The sequence below is a fragment of the Gallus gallus genome, chromosome 2 (assembly GCF_016699485.2).
Source record: "Gallus gallus isolate bGalGal1 chromosome 2, bGalGal1.mat.broiler.GRCg7b, whole genome shotgun sequence".
Taxonomy (NCBI): Eukaryota; Metazoa; Chordata; class Aves; order Galliformes; family Phasianidae; genus Gallus; species Gallus gallus.
The window spans coordinates 6,346,017-6,370,407 of NC_052533.1; the positions used below are offsets into that span (position 1 = coordinate 6,346,017).

The following is a 24,391-nucleotide window of genomic DNA, read 5'->3' on the forward strand; positions in this document are numbered from 1 at the left end:
CAAATGAATACTGGAGCAGGAATAGAAAAATATTCTCATTTAAAACCATATAAAGTCTATTAATCCCAATTATCCTCTCTATATAATAATTTCTTGTTATGCTCGCCCACGGTTCTAATAGGCTGTGAAAGAGGTGATGCACAAAACCCCCTATCATTATCACCACGTACCCCAATATAGTATAGCTCAATTCACAAGCAAAACACCATTTCTCAACTCTCAGCAACCACAGCTCTAAAAACCACATGATTATCACTTATTAGAAGCAAATCACAGCTGCAAAAGAACACTGCATCTCTGGTACCTTGTTAGTAATACTAAATAGTAATACTAAATACAATAAAGCTTTGGAGTAATTATCTTCAGCATTTCCTAAGCTGACTTGCTAACCAGACCGATTCTTAAAAAAAGTCTAGCATGCACATTAACGTGCATTTTCTTACCAACTTCTTGCAATTATTTCTGGCACACAGTGACATATTGTCATACCTTGACTCAGATGCTCACTCGCCAGTGGGAGGCTGGCAGAAACAACCCCAAGTATGAGGACAAGCTGGGAGATACCCAGCTGGAAAGCTGCTCGACAGCAAAGGGCCTCAGGCTCTGGCAGACATCAGTTGAACACGAACCAGCCATGTGCCCTTGTCACCAGGAAGGCCAACATCATCCTGGGCTGCATTAGGCAAAGCAATGGCAGCAGCACAAGGAGGTGTACCCTTCCCTCTACTCAGGGGTGGTAAGGGCATGCCTGGAGTGAGGCATCCAATTCTGGGCCCCTCGAATACAAGAGACGTGGACATACTGGAGAGAGTCAGAAGAAGGGCCATGGAGGTGATGAAAGGACTGGAGTTCCTCTGAGGAGAAGCCAAAGAGAGCAGGGACTGCACAGCCCAGAGACAAGGAGGCTCAGCAGGACCTGAAAGGAAGGTCTGAAGAAGATGGAGCTAGGCTTGGCTGCCAGGACAGGAGGCAACAAACATCAACTGCAAAGCAGGAGGTTCCCTTTCAACATCAAGAATTGCTTATTTTAGCAACTAAGCACAGGCCCAGAACAAGCAAACCCACAGCACGGATAACAGACTCCTGAAAGGACTCAGAGCACTAACCTATTCCAGGCTACAACAAGAAACTCCACTGCCTCCCACAGATAACTTCAATACTCCTTGAGAAGACATAGGTAGGTCATCCCCATCCAAGGAACACTGAGCAGAATGAGTTCAGAGTGTCTCATGTATTAATAAAGTTTTCTGTTTGAACAGAAAAATCTTCCAGTTCAAAGGTACTCTGGGCTTCTTGCGTGAGCTTTCAAGCTTTTCTACTCTGATTATTTTGGGGAAAAAGCCCTTTGTGGAGTTCCAAATAAGTCAAATACCCACAAGCCTACCTAGTCCTTCTCCTCAGCACCTGTCCCGTCTCAGCTGCAGTGCAGTTGCTCTGTTAACCACCATCTCAGAGATGAGAATTTGCTCTTCTATATCCCATAAGAGCAGTATTATTAAGCCAATAATAATAATAATAAGCAAGGTAGTGATCAGCCAGTAAGTCACAGCGATCCCATGGAGTCCTGTCACACACATTAACTAAACATGCTTTACACACAAAGAAGACGACAACGATTAGCACTGATTTCAGGGACAAAAGCATCACGTGTAGCACTGTCCACATTAATTAGGTATGAAATGTGGAGGAAAGAAAAAATCCCCCTTTATTTAGGAGCCATCTCATCATGCCAGACTCCACATATTTCCTCACGTTGCCACTTATGCTATAAATCTTCCCTGGATCGCTTTTTTCCAGTGTAACTCTCTTAATTAGAATCCAAATTAAATGAATGCCTTCTGTGCTTCCGCATCCTCATTTGTGTAACCTCCGAGGAGAATGAGAAGCACAAATCCATTCCCAGCATACTGGATGGCACTCAGTGAACAGATTGAGCCTCACTTTGCAGCTTTTTTTTGTTGTTGTTGTTGCTGTTAATTAACCTCTATGTTTCAAGAGAGCTGTAGCATAATTTGATACACGAGATAACGATCAACTGACACAGAAACTGGAAAGAGGAAACACTCCAAAGCAGAGGCAAAACAAGTTTCGTGTTTCTAGTTCACCTTTCAGTGCAGGTATTGCTGGAGAAAGTTCACTTGGACTCGGACAAAAGATCCTCAGTTAAACTGTGGCCGCGTACACTTAATTAAATCTTATCAACATTTCAAAGCTGTTTCTCAACTTCTGAGCACTACTTGTCACCCAGCAAGAAGAAATTATCACTATCAGATGCCACTGTACTCTCCCACCCCCAATATTAGCACAAGCTACAGCAACTAGTGCAAAAATTCAGGTCATAAAACACGCACTGCAAGTAAGCCGCTGCATTTCCGCCTGCATCTCAGCGTGCTGTGACTCTCCTCCTCCAGGCCTCCCCACGCAGAGCCATCCTGCACAGTTCAGGTCTGATGTCCACACTCAGCTCCACGTACATCTGGCCTCCCGTTGCCCTTCCAGGCACAGGATGAGGTTTGCACTCACACCAGCTGACCGCTTTCTTTCTAAGTTCCCACACTGCCTGAAGTGGGCACAGGGTGCCACCAGGCACTGCCTTTTGACAGACCCCCAACATCTCTCCCCATCTCAAATGATCCCACACAAAGCCTTCCTTTGGAAGCCAACTGGATTCCCAAAGCAAATCAGCAGCCACCAAACTCCCGTTACCTCACTGCAGTGTTCTGTAGAGATACCCACCCTGACCCCATCCCTCACAGTAACACACACTGATGCTGAAGAGGTAAAAGGTGTTTCCAAACTCAGCTTTTTCGGTTATTTCTTCCTGCCTGGCATGCTTTCCAGACACGCAGGTGTCTGAAGGGCTTACAATGGTTTAACTGTTAGTGAGTCAGCAGCTTTGAAGAGCCACTATTTATGGTAACCAGATTAAAAATATACCTTAAAAAATAAGATCAGTAACTTGAGTTCTTTCTAAGTCCAGCTGGAAGTATGGGATGACAGCCACAAGGGAGCTACAGGTTAGACCTGTATCCTCACATTCAGAACTCAGTATTTCATTACAGATCCAACTTTGTAACGACTCCTAAAGGCAAGAAGAAGGGGGAAAAAACCCAAACTCTCATAGAATTCAGTTGCCAGGAGTTTCCTTCCTCCGTGCACAGGAAGCTCAGGACCGAGGTGTTACCTCAGCGAGCGGCCCCACAACGCTACTAACCACCAAGGCGGCTTATTAGCATAGCAGCCCGGGTATTTACCTCCACAGCGTGACTCAGCCCACTATTTCCAAAGTTTTCCCTAAATATTCGTCCTCCGTTTCGTCGTGGCAGTCAGCAGCTGGAGGACAACGCATTCCTATGAAGTTCGGGCCGCCTCGCAGCGCCGAGCGCAGAGATCGGCTCCGCGCTCTCCGCAAGACAAAAGCTGGGGACACTCGATGCGGATCGATCGGTGAAGCGAAAGCTTTGCTGGATGCAAAGCCATGGGGAAGGCGGGCAGCAGCCCGGCCAAGTTCCGCAGCCAGGAGCGGCAGGAAGAGCCGGCGCGCAGCCGGGGCTGAGCCTCAGGGAGCGGAGCGTTGGGCCACGGCTCGCACCGCGCTCTCACAGCCTATATTTGGTATCGCGGAGCGTTTCGCGGGGAGGGGGCACGGCGGGGGGGCTGCACCCCCTAAGCGGCGCCGGGGCCGCAGGTGAAGGCGGGCGGCCCGTCGGTACGGTGCGCTCCGGGCTGGAAGAGCCCCCGCCGCCCCCGGCCCGGCCCCGCCGCACGTGTGCCGCCCCGGGGACAAAAGGCTGCGGCCGCCCCGGGCCGCTCGGCGGTGTTCGCCCCTTCCCCCTCCCCCCAACCTCGGCCGTCCCCTCCTCGCGTTTTTACCTTCATCTTCGAGCTCGAGTTTCTCCAGCATCCCTTCGGAGGCGGCCGGGAGCTGAGAGGGAGCCGGAGCCGCTGCCGCCGCCTGCGGGAGGGAAGAGAGGAGAAGGAGACGTGATGAGCATCCAGGCGCCGACTCAGCGGCCCCGCGGCGGCATCGGGGAGCGGCGGCGGCGGCGAGAGGGAGTCGGGCACGGCTGCCCCTCGGCCTCCCGCACACGCCCGGCTCGCTGCGCGCCGCTCTTACACACACCCAGGGGGAGGAACCGGGACTCGCCCTTCCTTCCCCCAGCACCCCCCCTCCCCACCTCGGCGGCCCATTAACCCCGCGGCCGCCGGGCTCCCACCGTCAGAGCGGCCCGGAGGCGCCGGCGCTGCCCCGCGCGCAGGGAGCGGCCGTCGGACGCGCGGTGGGAGTGGGGCTCTCCGCGGGGCAGCGCTGCCCGCCGCACCTCTCGGCCGCCTCTTCCCCGCCGCCCCCCCTCCCCCTCCCGCGGGGGAATGGTACGTTCCGTTTTGCTGCAGTCGGGGCCGCCGGGCAGCGACGAGCGGGGAAGGGAACTACCACTGCGGCGCGCAGCGGGGAGGGCGAGGTGGAGGAGAGGAAGGTTTGGCCGCAGCGCCGATCTAAGGGCTCCGCCGGGCCAGCCGCCTCCCGCAGCCCATCCCGCGGCTCGGACGCGCGGCCGGCTGCGCCGGGTGAGGGCGGTGCGAGAGGGGGCGGGGGGAGGACAGCCCTCGGCTCCCCCCGCGGGGCGGCGGTGGTACGGCCCCGCGCGCTCACCTGCGGGCAGGCGGGCGGCACCACTGCGCCGCGGGGAGGGGGAGGCGGGGGGTTTCCCCGGCGGGCGCTCCCCGAGCGGGGGCAGCCGCCGTCCCGCGCACCGCCCTCGGTTGCAGTTGTGAGGAGGAGGCGGCGCCCAGCCCGGCCGTCAGCGCTCCGAGCGGGCTGCGGGGCGGGCAGCGCTCGCCTCCGTCAGTCTGTGAGGGGCGGGAGTCCGCCAGAGGCGTTGTAAGGCGCGTTGTGCTGAAGGTCACGCGTTAAAACCGCTCTTAAAGAACCGAACGTTTGGGGTGTTTCATCAGGCAGAATTTTAACGTTAGTGCCGGCCTGGTCTGCTTCTCCCTAGGGGTATTCAATGGACAGGCTGGGGAAGTGGCAATATGGGGCTCTTTACCATAAAGACCCTTCGGAAATAAAATCCTAAAGCGTTTCACTTCTACTCAGGTCACTCTGAAAGTGCTTCCTCCTATTTATTTCCATGGCAGCTACAACCGATGCAAAGAGCACAATGACACCCTTCGAATTCTCAGCTACAAAACACCATTTGTTAACATAGGCGCCACCATTAGCTGTGCTTTCTTGCCAGAACAAGAGCCTGCCTGCCACCCTCGTACAAATCTGCTTGGCCGTCCAGAGCACGGCTTGTATTCACATCGCCACCTCACTGGGCTCACATCCACTGTTAGGCCTCCATACCCATTCAGCAAGCGTCAAGGAATGCCCATGGCTGCCATTTTTTTCCTGCGTGGAGGAATTCAGTGACACCCCTTTGCTTCACAGGCGCTCCCACAGCAGACGCCGTTCTGTCGGGCTGCCCCTCTGCTGCCACCTGTCGCACAGCAACGAAATGTAATGGGATAATGGCAGAAAAGTTCAGTCTCTACTGCCGTCCCACCAACGTTCGCCTCTGAGATCCGAGGCCGACATCATAAAATAGGAGGCACTACTTTCGGAGCAGCCCTTGTAGCTGTGCTTTCAGAAGACATGCAGAATTTCGATACGTCTCCTATCTGACCGCACACAGAAGGCCTGAAGGCAATTCCTATTAATCTGTAGCATTTTTAGCCTATTTTAAGTGTTCTGGAAGCTTTTAATGGTCTCTGGGAGCTATTTTAAAAGGCTCTAAATAATTATATTCCATGCCATTTGCCTTGACATTGATGAGTTTTTATGTACTTTGCTAAACACAAGAGAGGAATAAGATGATGCCTGATTGGAAATAACTGTCCTGATTTTGTTTCTTGTTTAAGACAACAGGTATTTACTCCACATTATCATCTCCTAAGCACCAGACACAAGGAAATACAATTCCAAGGTTATTTGTGGGTGGGAGTGACACTGAGTCTTGAAAGGTACGCATTGCATTTCACTGCTGTGAAATGGGGATATGTTACAGTAAGCCAGGTAAGCCTGTTCAATGCAATGAGCCCTACTGCACTGGGAACCTCAGAGCTTAATGCAAGATCTTTACAGTGGCTGTAACTACATCCAGATGATGAGTATGATGAGAAAGTTGAGATAATTTAAAGGCGGTGATTAAATATATAACAGGGATTTGTAATGTAAACTTCATGCAGTTACATCCATACTGCTCAAAACAAAACAAAACAAAACTACTGGCAAAGTAAATTGAGCAGTAAAGGCTGAAATTCCATCCCCCATTCTGCCTCAATTGTACAATGTATTTGAACCAATCTTAGAACAAGCTGCTGCTAATGGTGTTCATTCTGCTCATCGCTTTGCATTCTAGCTCTTTTTGTGCTTGTAGGCAACACAGTGAGTCAGAACAGGAAACTGATGCAGCTGAAAAGCAAGCAGACCAAGAGAAAAGACTGGGCTTTATCCATATCAGTTCTGGATCCAGCTCTGCGTGCACTGGCACTGGCACAAGAAATGCCAAGGGCAGCAGTGGCAGTGCACCAAGCCTCTGGAAACAGCCTGCTTTAACATTCACTTAGATGGATGTTGAGAATGGTGTTGTTCACTGTGAACTGCTAAAGCAGTATACAAATCAGCAGAGATTTTCAGCAATCTTCGATAATACCTCTCTCTACAAACTCGACCTGCTGTTTTACAAAAGGATTACTAGGTAAAGGTAGGGAAAATCTGTCTTTCAAAGCAGCTGTAACTCCCACCAGGATGATACTACATGCTGTAACATTTCAGTATCTGTTTGTTATGGCTGCTCTGCTGCCACAGGAGGTTTCTATTAACTATATATAGGGATTTGTCTAGATAGGAATTTGAATTTTTGATATTAGACTGTGCCAGGTAACCCATTTTAACTGTTTGAGTTGCAGTGAGCATCTACTTTGTATGCTAAATATCATTAAGGAAAATAAACTTTATATCAATTTAGAAGAAAAATATATGCAAAGTCAAAAGTGCCTGAAAGCATTTTTTTTCTTTGCCATGTTTCAGATTTTACAGGGGTATTATTTAAGCCCTAAAAGCAAGGACTTATGGCATAACACTGATAGAGAAGCTTAATTAAGCAATGCCAGCAATCTCTGTAGAGGCAAAGAAATAACTCAAGGTTGATACAGTGAAAAAAGTTACAAAAAGGTGGATGTGAACCAAAGAGGTTTTGGGTTCTTGGTAGGAGTGCATCCAGCGGGATAGGGATCTATCAGTGGCAGTCATCAGATCAGAGCGGCTGATTGAGCCTGAGTTTCATCTCACCTGAGCTTGGACACATACAGAGTAGCTTTTCCTACTGAGTGAGTTACCCTGGGCTGCTGCTACTGCAACCAGTGGAGAAACGGTCATTTGTAGGCCACCATTCATATGACCTCTTTTAGACAAGTGCTCAGTATACGTGATGTGTGTGCTGGGCTCCCATCGCTGCACTGACTAGATCTCTACATCTCCAGTTAGTCATGTTCATTCTGCTTGGAGTATCTGTCTCTAAGGGAAGGTGGGCGGAGGGAGCCAAGAAACTATAAACTAGTCAGTAGAACTTTGATTCCAAAATGGATAGGAGAAAAAACACCGATTTTAAGTTATGAGAGGAAGGAAAGATGACCGGTTACAGCCAACATGTATGAACAACACCAAGTCAATCTCAGTCACTGTAATAACGAGTTAGAAGCCTTGCAGTAGGCAGATGCAGTGTGAGTTAATGAAACTATTTACACTATCTCGCATGACACTCTTCTAGGCAAACCAGAGTCCAGATGAAACTGCTGCTAAAGGTCAGAGCTGTGCTCACATGGAAGGCAGTAATGTTTCTTTATCTAACTGGGAGGGTTTAACAGAGGATCCCATGGAAGGCTGTGTTCTCTCTAATATCGTTCAATGCTTTCACTGGTCACTCAGTGCAGGAATAATGAATAACCACATTTTCAGGTGATCTAGTACTAAAAGAAGCTGTACGTTTATGGATAGCCTTACAACTTAGATAATCCAGAGAATTCCTGAAATGCTTTGAAAAGTAGGATGCATGTTGGTATGGGTTATACAGAGCTATACATAAGTGAGAATAACCAAAAATGAGAAAAGACGGGCTTTCACCAGACATGCAGAGAAATGACCAAAGAATAAAACTAAATGTCAGACAACAGTATCAAATTCACGGGGAAAAAAAGTCACACTGTCTACTATGTGGGTAAGGCATGGAAGTCTGTTCTGCACATTTGTTGATTAGACACCAGCTAGAGTATTGGATTCAGCTTTGGGCATTGAACTCAAGAATAAACGTAGAGAATCCAAAGAAAAGCAGCAACAGTGATATAGGAGTTGAGAAATAATGACGTGTAAAGAAAGACTTGAAGACCTCCTCAAAAGAAGAGGACCAAAGGGAAAAACAATCACAGGTTCCAAAATGCAATACGTCCTTGCAAGAAGGAAAGTGATAAACTATCTTCTGGATCCACTGGTTATAGAATAAGAAACTTTCTACTGAGCATTTAGCAAGGAAGTCTTTGCTTGGATTTTGGGAGAACTTTCTGAATATGACAGTGAAGCACCATTATTTGATTGTGATGGGAGTGGGCTTAAGCATTGCCACAAACACATTTGTTCTTCCATAAGAAATAGGTGTTTTCAGTTAAATTCAAGGCTGCCCATCTCCAAGTTCTGCCTGACCTTTCTCTATCATTTTGTTCTGATCACTGAAGGCAGTAACACTGCTGAGACTGATCTATGCCGGGGTGCCACCTGTTCAGCTCGTGGTTCAGCAGTAAAACAGAATGCCCTTCGAAGTACTTCAAAAGGAAAAAAAAAATGACTTACCTTATAAAACCTAATGGATTGAAGAGCAACAAGAAGGAATTCCCATCTAAATGCAAATCAAGACAAACCCATTTCGAATGCAAGAGTAAACTACAAATGGTAATTTTCCCACCGTTGCTAGTGCTGCTTACAATTACAGTTCTGTACAACTCAAGTAGTCAAACAGCTCTTCTCCTGATGAGCTGTCAATGAACAATTTAGATGTTTTCTAAAGGTATGTCATAGATATGCTTATTCTGTAGCAGTCTGTTTGTGTGAAGTTAATTTTTAAAACTTACTGCTTATTCTTGGTTTAATTTAGTCTGGTTTATGAAGTGGAAAGAGACAAAAAATATCAGAATAAAAAGGGTTTCATTTGCTGATTGCTGTAAGTTAAGCTCCCACTTGTTTTCTGCTAGAGTGTGATAACTGATACCAGTGATCTGCAATACTGAAAAGGCTGGGATCAGCAGGGCTGGGGTTAGGATCCCGCCCTGGATCTGCCAACTGCATTGTGGAAAGCATGACTGTAGGATGGCTGTCTGAGTACCCATTGTGTGATGAGAGAACAGAGTCAGGCCCAGTGCAGAGTTCTGGACCTGGTTCTGATGCAGAGTCCTCCTTACCTCAGACCTTGGAGTAAACAGAGCAGCTGTGCAGGTAGTGTAGTTTCTACCATTTATTCTAAGGAATCTCTGTTCCAGCACCAAACAAACTAGTAAAGAGGGGGATGTCTCATACAAAATGCTGGATTCAAGTTTTTTCTTCCTGTACCTGGAAGAAATGCAATAACATTTGCTCTAGTCTCAGAAGGCTTTTGAGATGTTAGATGCTGTAGTCATTCCAGTGTAGTATGTATAAATGAAGATAGTGACAACGCAGAGATTACAACGTTTAGAACACGGTAACCAAATCCCAACAACGCCTGGCACTAAAAATGCACCCAGCATTGTTATTTTATCCTCCCCAACTGAATCCTGCCTTGTGGCAGCTCAGTACTCTGTCCCTAATCTACAGGGCTCTAAATGAATTGAGAGGCAGCTATCCTGCAGCACGTTTCAAAGTGATGGGGCAAGTTGTGTCTGTTCTCTGTGTCTTTCTGTTATTGTATAGTGACATGAAGGATGACTCCAGTGGTTTCTTTTTACAACAGCTCTAACAGACTTTGCCACTCAAGCCAGAAAGGTTTTTTCCTTCATCCCAATGCCATCAGAATAGGAATCCATCAGTAGTCCTAAAAAGGAGTCTGTTGGCATGGAATACAGATTAACTATGCATTGCTTTTACATTTAACTAGCCTTCCACCAAACTGAATCTGTATCCTCACATATAACAGAAGCTATAACATTAATTACTTCACAGAGTTAATTATTACTGATCAGCAGTCCCTGTTGGGGATCTTTAGTAGGTTGAACGAGTAACATAATTGGAGCAACAATAAAATTTAGCCTTAAAAAAAGAAAGGAGTACAGAAGCACATTCAGCACTAGGAAAGATGTTGAAATAAACACTGTGCATTTATAGCAAATCTTCACTGTGATTACAGTGCAGAGTGTTGAAATCCCATTACCCCGAAGGCATACAAACTGAATGTGGAAAGTGATTTCGCATATTTAGTGGAAAGCCCTACCTAAATATTTCTGTATGGGATGATCCCAGTGAGTTCTGTTACCAACTGGGTTGAGAAACAGGACGGGTTTACAAAACCTCTTTTGATCTAACATCAGAAACGAAGAACCTGTCTCATGTGAGAACACTGCCCTACGACACTGCTGCTTTGTTTGAGAAGAAAATTTGTGTACCAGTGACACAAGAGTTAAGTGATTCTAACAATGTAAGCTTCAAAGGAAGTAAACAAGCAAGTGAGAGTCCAGATCGCCAGTTAACCTCTTAACGGGAAATACGAGTGGAGAAGAGGCGGCCCTTGTTTGCACAACCTCTTATCTCCGGCCGTATTTCTGTCTCACTCTGCAGCTCTGATAGAGTTTTGAGTCCGGGATATCAAGGAAGCCTTCTCCAACTAAGGCTTTGTGGGCAGTATTAATTCCTCAGCTCATTCCTGTAGAATATGGGTGGAGGCTGACTCAGTATTATTAGGGTGAGATGTTAGTAATCAAACAGCACAACAATTAACATTCTGTCCTTTTTAACACAAAATGAAAAGCAAAGAACGTCCTGTACTTGGGAGGGGCTGACTAGAGCTTGGTTAGAATACTGATGTCCCAGATGGTGCTATTTCTGCAAACACAAGGATGTCACTTAGCAGCTTGAAGTATTCCAGAGTTCTTAAGTATTCTTGTCTTAAATGTTTGCTATCATACATGCTTGAAAAGAAATACTTCTCTTTGAAATAGGGCCTCTCTCTTACCTCGCTGAGGTTGAGGGAAAGGAGAAATTATTGTAGTAGTAATGAGGTAATAAGCGTGATTAAAGTAGATATATCTGGTTGTGACAAACTTAGTGGGGTTTTTTTGTTTGATGAAGCGAAATCACTGGTAAAAAGGAGGTAAGCACTGACTGATTTGAAGTGGATGGAGGAATAAGTGTGAGCCGCACTGACCTGACGCTTCCTTCACAGGATTAGTTGTGTTAGTTAAATCGAAGCATTTAGTTAAGTATTGTTGTTGGATGGAGGCCAGAGCCCTGCATGATGCTCCACACAGCAGATGCCACTGAGGATGACAATTTAAAAAAAAAATACTAGGAGGCAAATCTGATTTGTATGAACATTTGCTATACACCATTTCTTCATCTTAGTGTGGTGCTTCAAAGCCTTGCTTGTGGGTAGTGGCTCCACTCTGCAAATGCTTACTGCACCAGCTTTCAGTCATGGTGTTTTTTAAACCTAAAATTAAATAGTTTTTTTTCCCTAATCAAGCCTGAAGATAACTGATGCCATACTTCAGGCTTGAGCAACACCCACAAAATTCTAGTGACCTGTTAGTGGCCTACTATTAAAATGGCATTTCTGTGATCATCGGCAGGTCTCAAAGACAGGTCTGGAAGCAGATACAGTGAGTCCGGATGGTGAGGATGATGCAGGTGAGAGCTGCTGCGGTGGGTTACTGAAAGACAGAGGCAGTCTTCAGCTCAGAGCTGCATCACCCACGGTCTTGACAAAACTTTTAGCTACTGACATACACCTGGGCTGAACAAATAATTAGCTCTGCAGCATGGGCTGCACCACGAAGCAAATAACTGCTGGCTAAACAAATGAGCTGTGCGCTATGCAGTCGCTTTCTACAGAGCTTATCTTAACTGAGGATCTCAACACACAGTAGGACACTAAGTATTCAAAAGCTATCTCGGAGAGGCAGGCAAAGATAATAAAGTACATTTCAGAGCAGTTTATATACTTCCTTCAACGTAGAGCCCGTGGTTGACTTGTAATCTTCAAATAGATCATTTTTGTGACAAAAAGCTATTCTTCAGATGGTGCTCAGTCTGCATAGCTCGAGGAACCTGGCCTTCCTCTGAATTATTCCCAGATCTACTGCTGATCGCTTTGGGCAAAATTGTCGTCTACTGCTCCTCTTTTTTTTGTTCTGCATAAGAGAAATCTGCCACGACAGCATTGTGCAATGGATATCTTCCTTCTCTCATGCAAGCTTTCCCTCCTGGCAGCCTATTAACTATTATCATTCCATCACTTCAGGTAAACTACAAGTGAAACACGATCTTGCATGTACTGCTTATGTGGTTTGATACCATCTGGAAGGGGCTGAAGTAAGGACTGTGTTGAGCAAGAAGCATATCGAATGCTTCAGCTAAATGTTTTATGAGCACAAACAATACCATAAAGAGATGTGGAAATACCAATAAGGCTTTTCCCCGTATTCCATGAACCAGAACTGGAAAAAAAATCAAATTAGTTCAATGTTAAGGACCTGAGATACACCTCCAGCTTGACACCATGCTTACATTACTGCAGAGTTTATGCAAATGTGGATACAAAAGTGTGCTGAAGGTCATGGGATGCTCACAGTGTGGATATGGTAAGCACTGGGTGTACATGTACATAAGTTTAGATGCAGACTCAGTATTCAGCAGTCTGTGTGAGGAGACTTCTGTATTAACATAGCGTGGTATCTCCCAGCTATCAATATCATGAAAATGGACCATTTAAATTGTCGTTACAGGAAAGAAAACAGTTGGGCTATGAGCAAATCCAGCCTCTCTGAAGCCAGTAGAATAACTGTCACTAACTTTAGTACAGTCAGAATTACATCTAGAGAATTTAATATGTCTACATTGTATAAGTTTTATATATATACACTGAATTGTACATAAGCTCGCCAGAGATGCTTCTTAGTTTCTGAATCACAGTTAAGTAGCAGACTGGAAATTTAGTGTCAGTTTCAATTAAATGGAAAAAAATGAAGTTGAATACTAAATTAAATAATGCAGTCAGTAGTTTGAGATGAAAGTGGTTGTTTCTGCCAGAGTGGTCATATTTCAAAGTCAATCAGCTGTAGGAACCAAGAGCATCGTCTTTGGAGATGGAGTTTTCTGAGAGCTTTGGACCTCTGCATGAGGCACACAGCCTCTGTCTGGTGCTGGATGTCACTGGGAGCCAGAAAGTGCTCCCAGAGCAGTGATGGCACTGCACAAGGGAAACTGCTGCTGGGTAGTGCCAAGAACACATTCTAACCATGGCCATCTGAATGAAGTGTTGGAGTTTCATCTGGATTCTTCTGAGAAGATGTCCAAGTAAGGCCTTGTGGGTGAGAGACAGCAAGGGAAATTCCTGAAAGAAGGGGAGCTGATTTGGCTTTGACATTTCAGTGGTTGTTATATTCTTTTACGGTTTGTTTGGATGATATTTTGAGCTCTTGGGAAAAGCACATCAAGTTCAGAATAGAAGCTTGGCTATGGATCTCTAGAACAGTAAGTATTTATTTAAGGTTGTTCATCGACTTAGATGGGCATTTCAGTGATTCATGTTTTTAAAGTAACTTCATGGGTAATTGTCATGAAAAACAGTAAAAATGAGCAAGTCCAGTGCAAAACATCAAATTTGGAGCATATGTGTATGTATACTAATCTGTATACAGTCTGCAGGACACCATGCATGTCCTATGGTAATTCTGTGGAAGCTATCAGTTCCTGAGGATGTCTGACCCATTTCAAACTAAGCTCTAAAATGAACATAGAAGTCAGAAAACCAGCCTGCTTTACAGTGATGTTTTGCATGAATTTTGATGTGCTCTGAAAACCTGATAGCTTTCTGTGCATTATTATACATTATTATTGTCTGTAAGGGAAAAGGCTGCTGCTAAAATCTTTAAATACGATGTGCTATCTATAGTTACCTTAAGCCACTTACGTCTCCGGTTCTAAGAATATCTGCGTTCTGAAGAACTTTTCAATGTACCTGTGTGACTTAAGGAGGTGTTACACTGCAGTTTTTTCAATGGGAAACTGAGGCACCAGGAAACCAAGGGACACAGTGATAATTACCTAAGAGATCTCTGATGGGGTGAATATGTGCAGCCACCTTCCTGAGCTCTATTACTGATGCTGCATTTTTCTTTTTCAAAATCTTTGTTTTTTGTCACAACTCTGTAACTGAAAAGAGAAGAAATCTTGAATTCAAAGAACTAAATCAGCAACATCCATGTCTGGGGCCACGAGGAAGAAAAGGAAGAGCGAAGAAACAACCCTTTTCTTCAAAATGTGACTTCTGTATCTGTAAAAACTCAGGTAATGGAGGAACCTATTTGGTGACCAGCTTGTATAATGTCCTTCTGTACTGCAGTGGTGCTCAGTGGCATCTTGGCATCCCTTTCTGAAGACATGTCAGGAGCTGGGTGCTGAGGTAGTGCACAGCATGAATATTGCCATGTAAATATGGTCCAAATGCCCACAGCTTGAGAGGTCAAACACACACCAGCAGGCAGATAGCGATCTCACAGCTGCTGCTCTCCTTGCCACTTGGCGATCAGCTATTTCCTGTTGTCACCACGAGCTTTCTTCTATTCTGATTCTCATGCTTTTTCCATTATTTACTCTTTACTGCATCTTTCAGGTTTTCCCCAATTCCTTTTCCATCCTCTGTCTGTCCATCAGCTTTCATCTCCACTTGTGCTACTCATTTGTAAGTGTTTTAATAGACAGTAAAAACTGTACAAAGACCTCGACTGAGCAAAGTGGCCAACGTGTATATTGCTTTAAGTGCTCTGGTACTGCTGACTTCAGCCAGACCACCAACGTACTTAAAATTGACCACACTTTTAAGTGCTTTCCTGGATCGAGGCCATCATCGCATTGACTTCAACCAAAACAAAATAGCACCTCAGATTCAGCAACATAAATACACAGCAACCTCAACCAAACTCAGCGCTGTAACCTTCAGATTACCTTTCTTCAATGCCTTCTGTCATCGCTAGCTATGTTATGGCTACACTTAAAACCCATTCTGCAAGTACATACTGGATGTACTGCTTAGGAACCATCCTGTTTGAGCCAATGCTTATGGTTTTAGAATTTGCCTGGCCTGTTTTCTAGATCAGGCTCTTGGACAATGAAGTCCTCAGGGCAAGAGTCATGTTTATTTCTCTGCTGAAATCATCTGTGCTCACATACCACAAAAAGGCAATTAGTAACGTTCTGTTCTGAGGTACGAGGAAGAAGGATTTCTGCATGCCACAGATACCCCGCCTTGTGCAGCTATGGGTGAAAAAGTGTGCTAGAGAATAAGCTCAAACACCAGAACTGCTAACCTCGGTGCTGGCAATTGTCTGTAACACTACACATATGCAAGAAGGCCAACCAAGTGCCTCCACTCTGTACCTCTGCTGCCTCCTCACCCTGCTGGCCTTGTGCCTCTCACCTTTTTTATGGTCTGTTCAGGAGTCAGGCTCTGTGATCCTCGTGGATCCCTTCCACAGCAGGAGATGCAGAAATTCTGTCACCCTACACCCCGTTACTTCACCTTTCTACGCTTCAGCTTACACACTCTGTGCTGTAGGACTTCTGTTCTTTGTTAATCATAAAATATGATTATTCATACCTCGGGCACTGCACAAATCATTACTGTCTTCCTAAAAATGTCTTCCGCACAGCCCTGCCCTCAGTGCCCGCTAAGAATGCTGTTGGGAACAAGCTCAAGGAATAAATATTTTGCATTCATTTCGGGAGCACAATGGAAACATTTTTCCAAGCTGCTGCCAAGATGGTATCTGGTCCTCCTGACTGACTCCTGCTGACTCCTCTGAGTCAGCAGCCCATGCAGCTGACTTTCAAATGGCCAAACTTGGTTGATTGTTATCTTAAAAGAAAAAGAACCACAGATACGAGCTGTGTTTCTGCAGAGCCGTGTTGCTCTCCTCGTGTACTGGCAGATAGTGACACTAAAATACAAATGCCACAGTGCAGAAGCTGTACGGAAGGGAGGGTTACTCGAGATGTCCCCCTTTTATCTCCTAACTTCAACATTCTGTTTAATCCAAACAGAGGAAGGGGTAAGGCAGTGTTGTGGGGAGAAGAGAAAGGGATATGGCCACTTTGTGTAGCCTGTGACCCTTTGGTATCAGCCAGGGATTTACACTCTGTAAAGCTCTGCTGGCTGTTAAAGATACAGAATCCAACAATACAGTATGGATGAAACAGAGCCAAGAGAGATGGAGATGGATGAGGAATTCATAGAGTTCCCTCCCAAGGATCCCAGCCTGTATAGCATTTCTTCCTTCCTATAGCCATATTTTCCATCTAGCTGAATACGTGAGAAGGAATGCTGCAACAGAGAAGTTTCAGAAGTGTGCGTACAAAGCTCTGTTCTAATGGAAAGACTTTGGTTTATATTCCCTGCTGCTTTATGCACAAGCACGCATGGTACATCATTGTTTTCCTGAGAAATAGTTGGTAAGATACTGTCAGCAGTGCTCTATTACACTAAACCTGTACCTTAAGTCAGAAATGAGGTATCAGGCTGTGACCACTAACAGAGCTCACTCTTAATAGAAGAGTAGTACCATGAGTACTACTGCCACGCATAGTGCAGGATGTAGGGTGATAAAGGTAACTTTGCTTTCAGCTTCAAACTAGAAACTTCCCACTCGGGATTCTGGGGTCATGAGTTTGGTACCAATGTGTACCGTAGAGGCACACACAGGTGCTCTGGTTCTAATTGTCTTGGTTACTTAGAGTCATACAAGCACTGCCAAAGCAGCTGAGAATTGATGGGACTCCGTATTGTGGCTTCTCATCCTTTCATCTTGGCCTTTCTGCTTGGGCTCCAGAACTGGCAGGAACAGGAATCGGAGGAGTTTATGCTGTTAAGATAAATTTGGCACAGACTACACCCATAGGTAGCTGCATAAATTTGCTCTGCTGAAAAAGCCACAAGCTGACAGACATGCATTTCCTCAGGGCAAAAAAATTACACAATGTAAATTCTCTGCATCCTATGATTGATTGCCAAGAATCCAAATGCTGCAACCAGAATGCAATTACAATTATATCAGGAAACTGACATTACAGGAGGTTGTGACTGTATCTTTTTCCTCCTAAACCAAATGAGTAACTCTAGAAAAAGCAAAATAATCAATATAAAATCATTAGCAAGATGTCTGTTGCGTATTTTAAATGGGGATAAAAATACCAAATGTGGTAAAAGAATAAGACTAATAGGGAGGAGGTAAAGGGACAGAACAGAATATTAGTAGAATAGGTCTGTTCGTTTCCGAGCAAGTTTACTGGCTCATTGAGGTTTTACTTCCCACTGAATCTCACTATGGACTTTCGATGATGTGAAGTCATTCTGCTCAGTGGAACCATCCTGACGCTCTGTCAAAGCAGACAAAACGAATCAGGTAGGCTCAGGACGTTTTTTTCCATTAACATGGTGTGTAATTGTTAAGTGATTAAATTACACATAATCACAAAGCTGTTGATTTACTAGGTTTGCAACTAATCACTTACGTGCCAACTGTTGGACAAGTATGTTCCATTTGTACATTAAATGCACTTTCACACGGACAGCAGCAGTTGCATTAGGAAGAATGTTGCAACCCAGCTGGCTTATTGGAGCCCAGAGGATCTATTAGAGAACAGAATCATCTCCCAGAAGCAGTGCTGGTGTTAAAGCACTTAGAACTAGTCTGGACACAGCAACACTGCCAGAGCTTTCTCACTGGAAAATGACTGCCTTGCTGGCTCTAGGTTCCGTGATCAGTTTACTGTGGTATAAATCAAAGCTGAATCAGAGTAATGCCTTGGCACTCATTTACTTCCTTAAACCACACGAATGCTGAAATAGAGAGTTACTGCACATTCGCAGACTGGATTCCATTTCTCCCAGCCTGTGTTGTTTTTTTTTTTAAAGACAACATCAGAATCAAAGGACATTTTCAGTTCTCTTCATCAGATTTAAATCTCTTTCATCAGCCAGGCTGATCACGGCGCTCTGATAGGTGCCATGGCTTTTTGGAGAGAGCCAGACGGGAGGACCTGCTGCACATATCCTGGTTCCCAGGCTGCCTGCCAGCAGCAGGGTGTGATGTAAGAGTCTTTCACGCCGAACAAGTTAACAGCCCTGTTTTTGAGTTTACTACATTCTGGCTGAGAAACAGCACAAATAGCCTCACAGGAAAATGCTGCTGCTGAACAAGCAGGTAGCTGCAGAAACCATTTTCTCTTTACCTCTGTGTTTCTGCCACTGGAAGGGAGGGGCCCGGCTGCAGACTGTACTTCTCCTCTTCCAGGAGCTGAGTGGCACTGACTGTGTAAAATGGATGCCAACTGTATCTTCCAGTTTCTCCTGCGTCCTACATATGTGGCTTGAAGAGGATGTGCTGACACAAGCTCAGTGTACGTGTCACTGTCTTCTGCCTGAGATACTCTCTTTTTAAGAAAATTCTGGGAAATTATTAGGCTTGGAACTTGGTTAGAGAGCAGTGGTTCACCATATGGAAGGGGCTGTTTGTAAGTATGTTCTGCTTTGGTCCCTTCTGAGCAGAGGGAGCCCCCCTCATGTATTCACCACAAGAGAGCTCAGTTTGGAGCTGGCATCTTACTCTGGCCATAACTCCTCATGCAGAGAAAGAGGAAACTCATAAAGGCCAGGAAATGATGCACCACAAAAATGCATGTGTTTGCAGGAGGCAGAATACTGCTATTTTCACGGTGCCTTGAGTGTCAGTGGAAGAAGAAAGCACAAAATGAGAAGGATACAACCACGCCAAGCTCAACACACTGCATTCCTCTTCAAAACGGGGCAAAGCGGAAACAGGGAAGACGTGTTGGTTACTGAATTTGCAACCTCTCTGCATTCCTTTCATGGCTAGTAATGTCACATTAGAGGGGAGTTATCATTCACCACTTAACAGCCTGAAGGTTACACAGTCCAAACAGCACAAGGCCAAAGTACAAAGTCATGAACTGTACAGCAAAAAATCGAGTCGCTCCTTCCCTATTTCAGGTGGGGCACCCTAATCTTTTGGAGTAGCTTTGATTTCTTATCAGTTGATTTCTCATGCTAAGCTCCTAACTCCACCACCAGGAATACCTCTGCAGCCATTGGGATGCCCATGAGAGCTGCTGCCGTGGCCTGGCCCAGCCTCACACATCTGCTTTGGGCACCCAACAGAAACACCACGGTCAGAAACGCAGCACCCAGAGTCCCTCAGTTGTGAGTGGGGCAGAGTGCTGACCAACCCTCTGAACAACTGCTTTATCCTCTGAGATATGGAGACAACCAACGTAAGCAGCTCAGATAGGTTTCTAAACTTAGGCAGGATAAATCCAGGCCTGAGTGATTATCGCAGGCACCCATTTAGCATGGGGTTATCTGCTGAGGTCCATGCACTGCACTGAGATGCTCCCTGTAGAAGCAGTGTCTCCCTCTGTCAGGGACTGTCTCCTGATTTTTATTCCCCTTACCAGAATAGAAGGGTTAAAAGTCACAGCGAGATACATGCTGAGTGCCACCAAAACACAAAAGTGCTGATTACATCTGCTGGGAAACAAATATCTTTATTCTTCTCTATTTTTGAGCAGATTTAACCGTTTGGTGGCACAGCCTCAGACGTATAAAAAGCAAGCACACAATCAGCTTCAAATGCAGGTGGATGCAAAAATGGGCTAAGATGAGTTCCAAGCCCTGGTGCTACATGTTTCTATGCCCATCCATTGGTTCATTTGTTGGTTTTTTTTTTCAGCAATACTTGCAGCTCTGGCTCCAAGAGTTCCTCTTTGCTATTGCAGCATATTCCGCAATCATGAATCATTTATAATTGTTTTAGGATCACACACATTATCGTCACTAATTAAACAACGTAATGAGATTTGAGTTGACAGAGCCCTTGTAGATAAGAGTCAACTTCTCCTTTCAATTGTCAACATACAAGCCGCTCTGTCATTAAACTGAACACATTACAGAGTGACCACTGTGAAACCATTCATCCTATAATTTATAATGCTTTTAAGACTTTTGGAATCACTATGCCAAGAAACAGCCATCTAAGTAAACAAGAAATGGACCTCGATCTGTTTATTACATCTTCACTGTGAAAACAACTATTTAACCCATGACTCAGAATAACTGAAATGTCTGAAATGCAGTATTGAGGGTGTTGCCACATTTGTAAGGGAACACGAAGGGAAATGACTTGGTGAAATGAAAACTTAACAATTCACTGCCGCCCTGTGCACTCACTCTTATAAATGAGATAGATATAAAACAAAGAGTACAAAAACAAAGTATACAAAACAAAGAAAGTCAGGTGTTGTACATCCTATGTATCTTATATATGTTTTTCTGCATCTGTTGAATAGGAGATAATTGAGTTCAATATATTGAGTTTCCATCCAGACTCTCTTGTACAGACACAGAACCACAACAGCTGATAAATACTTGCCAAGAATTCTGTTTCTTTATTGTCCCAAGCAGAAAATCATTAAAAACAAATAAAAAATAAGATCTGTCTTTCAGTTGCTGTTCTAGCAGATACAACTGACCCCTGGGTAGCAGCTGAACAGAAACCACATTCACACGCCAAGGATATGACCAACAGACTGAAGCCTACCACAAACATTCCCGTGTTCTGCAAGCCTCTGAATTTCATAACTTGTATATCCTAAGCCTGCTCTTTACATGGAAAGGCAGTGAATGGTCTGGAGGAAGGTTACTGCTGGAGTTCCTAATGCGTGTAAGATTGATATTATTCAGTATTCTTTATTCTTTACTTTTGCATAGCGGCAGAACAGGAAGGTGTTTATTCTGCAAGGAGTCTGGCTTCCTTAGTCTAGAACAATGAAGTTGGCTTCGTATACAACAGGACGTAATGAGAAGTGAGTGAAAATGTCTATTATTTATAAGAGTGGTCACAGCACCCAGACACACACGGCGTAATGGCTGCAGCCACTCCTGTGGAGGTGCTGGAACACAATGGAGGAAATGTGGGACTGCTGGCTTAGCATATCCAGAAGGCAGAGGAGCACAGAAGAAGAGAACAGTGATTACTGTGAGGCTGAGGCTGGACAGAGGAGGGGGGGGGGGTGGTAGGAAGGCAAAGACATGCAGTGCAGATGTTGCAGAGGAGAAATCAGAGCTTGGAATTCACGTTTTCCTGTAACTGCTGAGTTCCTGCATTCCCAGGAGCAAAAGAGCAAAGGAGCAACTCCTACAAAGACACTGCTGCTACCTGGGGCCTGCTTAAGTACCCGGGTAGTTCCGCCCTTCTGTACTGTGATCTGGGGCAGACAGCGTGACAGCAACCAGTGCCATCAGACTGCAGTTGTCCCAGTGATCTCAGACTCCTGAGGCAGCAGGAACTCAAAACCCTGCAGCTCACACTGTGAATTTCTTTTTGATCTGTTCTCCTTGGCTGCTAGCCTTCTCATCTGCTCTTTTCAAGGGAGATAAAAGACGATCCTAAGTAAAATTGTATCCTTCTCTAAAGTGGCATCTCAGCAATGCGTGCAGGACTCTTCAGCCACTGCAAAGCTCATTGGAGCACGGTGCAAGAATTGGTTGCTATTTGGTTACCTCACAAGAGCTCCCACCTCTGGATTCCTAATGCCTTGCCAGCTGAACGCTGAGAGCTGAGACAAGCCTGAGGTGTAGGGCACGTGAAACTGTTCTCACTCTGTTCCAGAGGACGGATGCACCAGCTCTAACTTGTAGTATGAGAAACAATTTTACACACACCACGGTACATTTCCCGGTGGAGAAGTGGACACAAGCTCTACTTACTGGTTTTGAGGTAGCACAGGGAGATGGTGTCATTATAGGAGGCTTGGCTGCACTTTGGGATGGAGGCAAAGAAAATCTCTGCCCTGTATCCGGAGGAGAAGAACAGTGAATCCGTGTTTCTAGTCTCTCAGGCTCATGCTTATAGGATTCAAGAGGAAACGTGGGCTGCTTGGTCACTTGTGTTGGGGTAGATGGAGAAGAGGAGAGGCCAGAGGCTGTAAAAAAGAATAATTACTAATGATCAGAAGAGAAGCAGGCAGAAATCTCAGCTTTACAGTAAACCTATATATATTTTTATCACCTTTTTCCAGGCTAAAAGCATATATCTCACTCTTATTTATAACAGGGGATTAAAACTCTGTGAATTGCTTGGCTGGGTGAACTGTCTGAGCCATTGTACAGGGAGGTGTATTTGCAAGATGACAGAACTCTACGTTGCTGTTCTATTAACCTCCTGTCTGCTTCCTTACTTCTAAAACGATCCTGAGCACCAGTGTCACTTTCTTGTTGCTATTTCAATGCTTCTGTGAACCTCAGGATTACCTCTATCTCATGGCAAATGGCTCAAGAGCTCGAATGCATACTTTTGCTTCATTTTGATGATTCAGCCTCAGTCAGCAGTTAGAACAAAATTAGGAGGAGAGGCACAAAGAAACAGGGGGTGTATCCCATGCGCCTCAGCCCACTTTCTGTAGGGCTCCCAGCAACGCCTTCCTACAAACTAGATTTGTTTTCAGCAAACTTTGAGGGCAAAGATTATTTTTCTCTTGTGCTGAGAATCAATATCAGCAGCTGATCATTTGTCTTGTGAGCATCCTGGTTTTGTTTGACACACGTATCTACTCCAGCTGTATTTTAGGTTGTGTTCTTAGGGCAGTTTTGAGTTGTGATCAAACAGATCATTTAAGCTGTATTTATTATCCATTTAAGAGCAAACATGCACATCCAATCAGAAAATTCATTACAACATCTGTGTTTCGTATTATATCTATGTGTTTGTCAGCAAACAAAGGAAGATTCTTTTACGCCAGCATAAATCAGAGCTGATTTAAAGGCGTAAAAACTGAAGCCGGACAGAGCTCCAGATTTTGAAGTGGGCTATGGGCACCTGTGTGGCCTCTGAGTTGGGTTCACTTCTTGTACTCTCAGAGATGTGTGTAGATAACCAATGAGTCCACAGGGAACTCAAGTCCATCAAAAAGGAGCACACAGATAGCTTCTAATAAGCAGGAAAGCCCAGGCCATCCAAACAAAGTTTCAAAACATGATAAGGCATCTCCAAGGCAAGTTTGGTTTGTCTGCTTAGTGTGAGCTTTCACAATTCTACCGGAGATTTCTGCACACCTCTGTTCCAAGGCTTTGCACTGGTGCAAACACAGCCTCCACTGATCCTCACTCACAACCCAGGGCAAAGTGTATTAGTACAACTCACTTCTTACTCAAGCACTGCTGCAATCAAATGCCTGCAGAACCAAGAGCACTGGTTGAATGAACTCTTGGGAAGGTTTATACCCTGTCTTGCATTGACTTCAAAGGGCATTCATTACCTCTTGATGTCCCCATTCTGCCTCACGAACAGCATTTATAGAGAATACTTTGTATTTTGGGAAGGTAAATGATAAAGCTCAGCAGTAACTGCTGATGATGGAGCTGTCTTTTGGAATTGCAGCTGCCCACCAAGGAAATGTGTTCCATTAGAGCTCTGCCAACCAAGCTGCAGTTATCACAAATGCAGTGGAGATGGGTGTTGCAGGCATTGCTGCACACTGACATGCCACAGGGAGGGGTAAGGAGAACAGCCCCAGTGTTTGGGATGTCCTCAGCACTACTGATTTTAGTGAGATTGGAGCATGTGCCATTTGCTGAAGGACTAAAAGGACAGTTTTTGCTTGCAGATAGAGACGAATCATTCTGGGGAAGATGCTCTGATCTTCTGTGTTTTTATGGATGTACAAATGTTTCCTGAGCACTCAGACTGGGGTTTGAGGTGGATGGCAGCTGTAATTGATGCAAATGTAAAACCACTAAAAGGGAGAAAAACACCATTAGATCTTAAATTCTTACTGCTGGAGTGCGCTCACTGTGTGCTAATGTATCAGCAAGTCTACAAACGATTTCCAGGATTAACAATCTCTGCCAAAAGCGTTATTACCAGGCATAAGGGAACCTGACAGAGCTGCCATACGAGTGGAGAGGACAGCTAAAGAGCACGGGAAGATGTGGATCAAAGGAGACCACGGAAGTAACATTGCTTACCCATACATGCCATGAAAACTACTGTAGATGTATAATGGCACAGGCAGTAAAGTACCTTGCAGACAGCGTGCCTT

At 45.1% G+C, this 24,391-nt stretch overlaps 1 protein-coding gene and 1 long non-coding RNA gene across 26 annotated transcripts in view; one reads left to right on the forward strand and one right to left on the reverse strand.

The window, feature by feature from the left end:
* The window catches only part of PRKAG2 (protein kinase AMP-activated non-catalytic subunit gamma 2), a 182,415-nt gene that overhangs the window by 35,690 nt on the left and 122,334 nt on the right, over positions 1–24,391 (reverse strand). For 15 of the 25 annotated variants that reach the window (NM_001278142.1, NM_001278143.1, XM_046921537.1 and 12 more), the window contains 2 exon segments: positions 22,062–22,276; positions 3,874–3,955 (listed from right to left, as the gene is read on the reverse strand). In NM_001278142.1, coding sequence (NP_001265071.1) covers positions 3,874–3,955; positions 22,062–22,276 — 297 coding nt within the window. 25 annotated transcript variants of the gene reach the window in all.
* On the forward strand, positions 3,941–10,728 carry LOC112531929. Its single transcript, XR_003074113.3, has 2 exons — positions 3,941–4,374; positions 5,140–10,728. It is a non-coding gene; the product is annotated as an uncharacterized LOC112531929 (long non-coding RNA).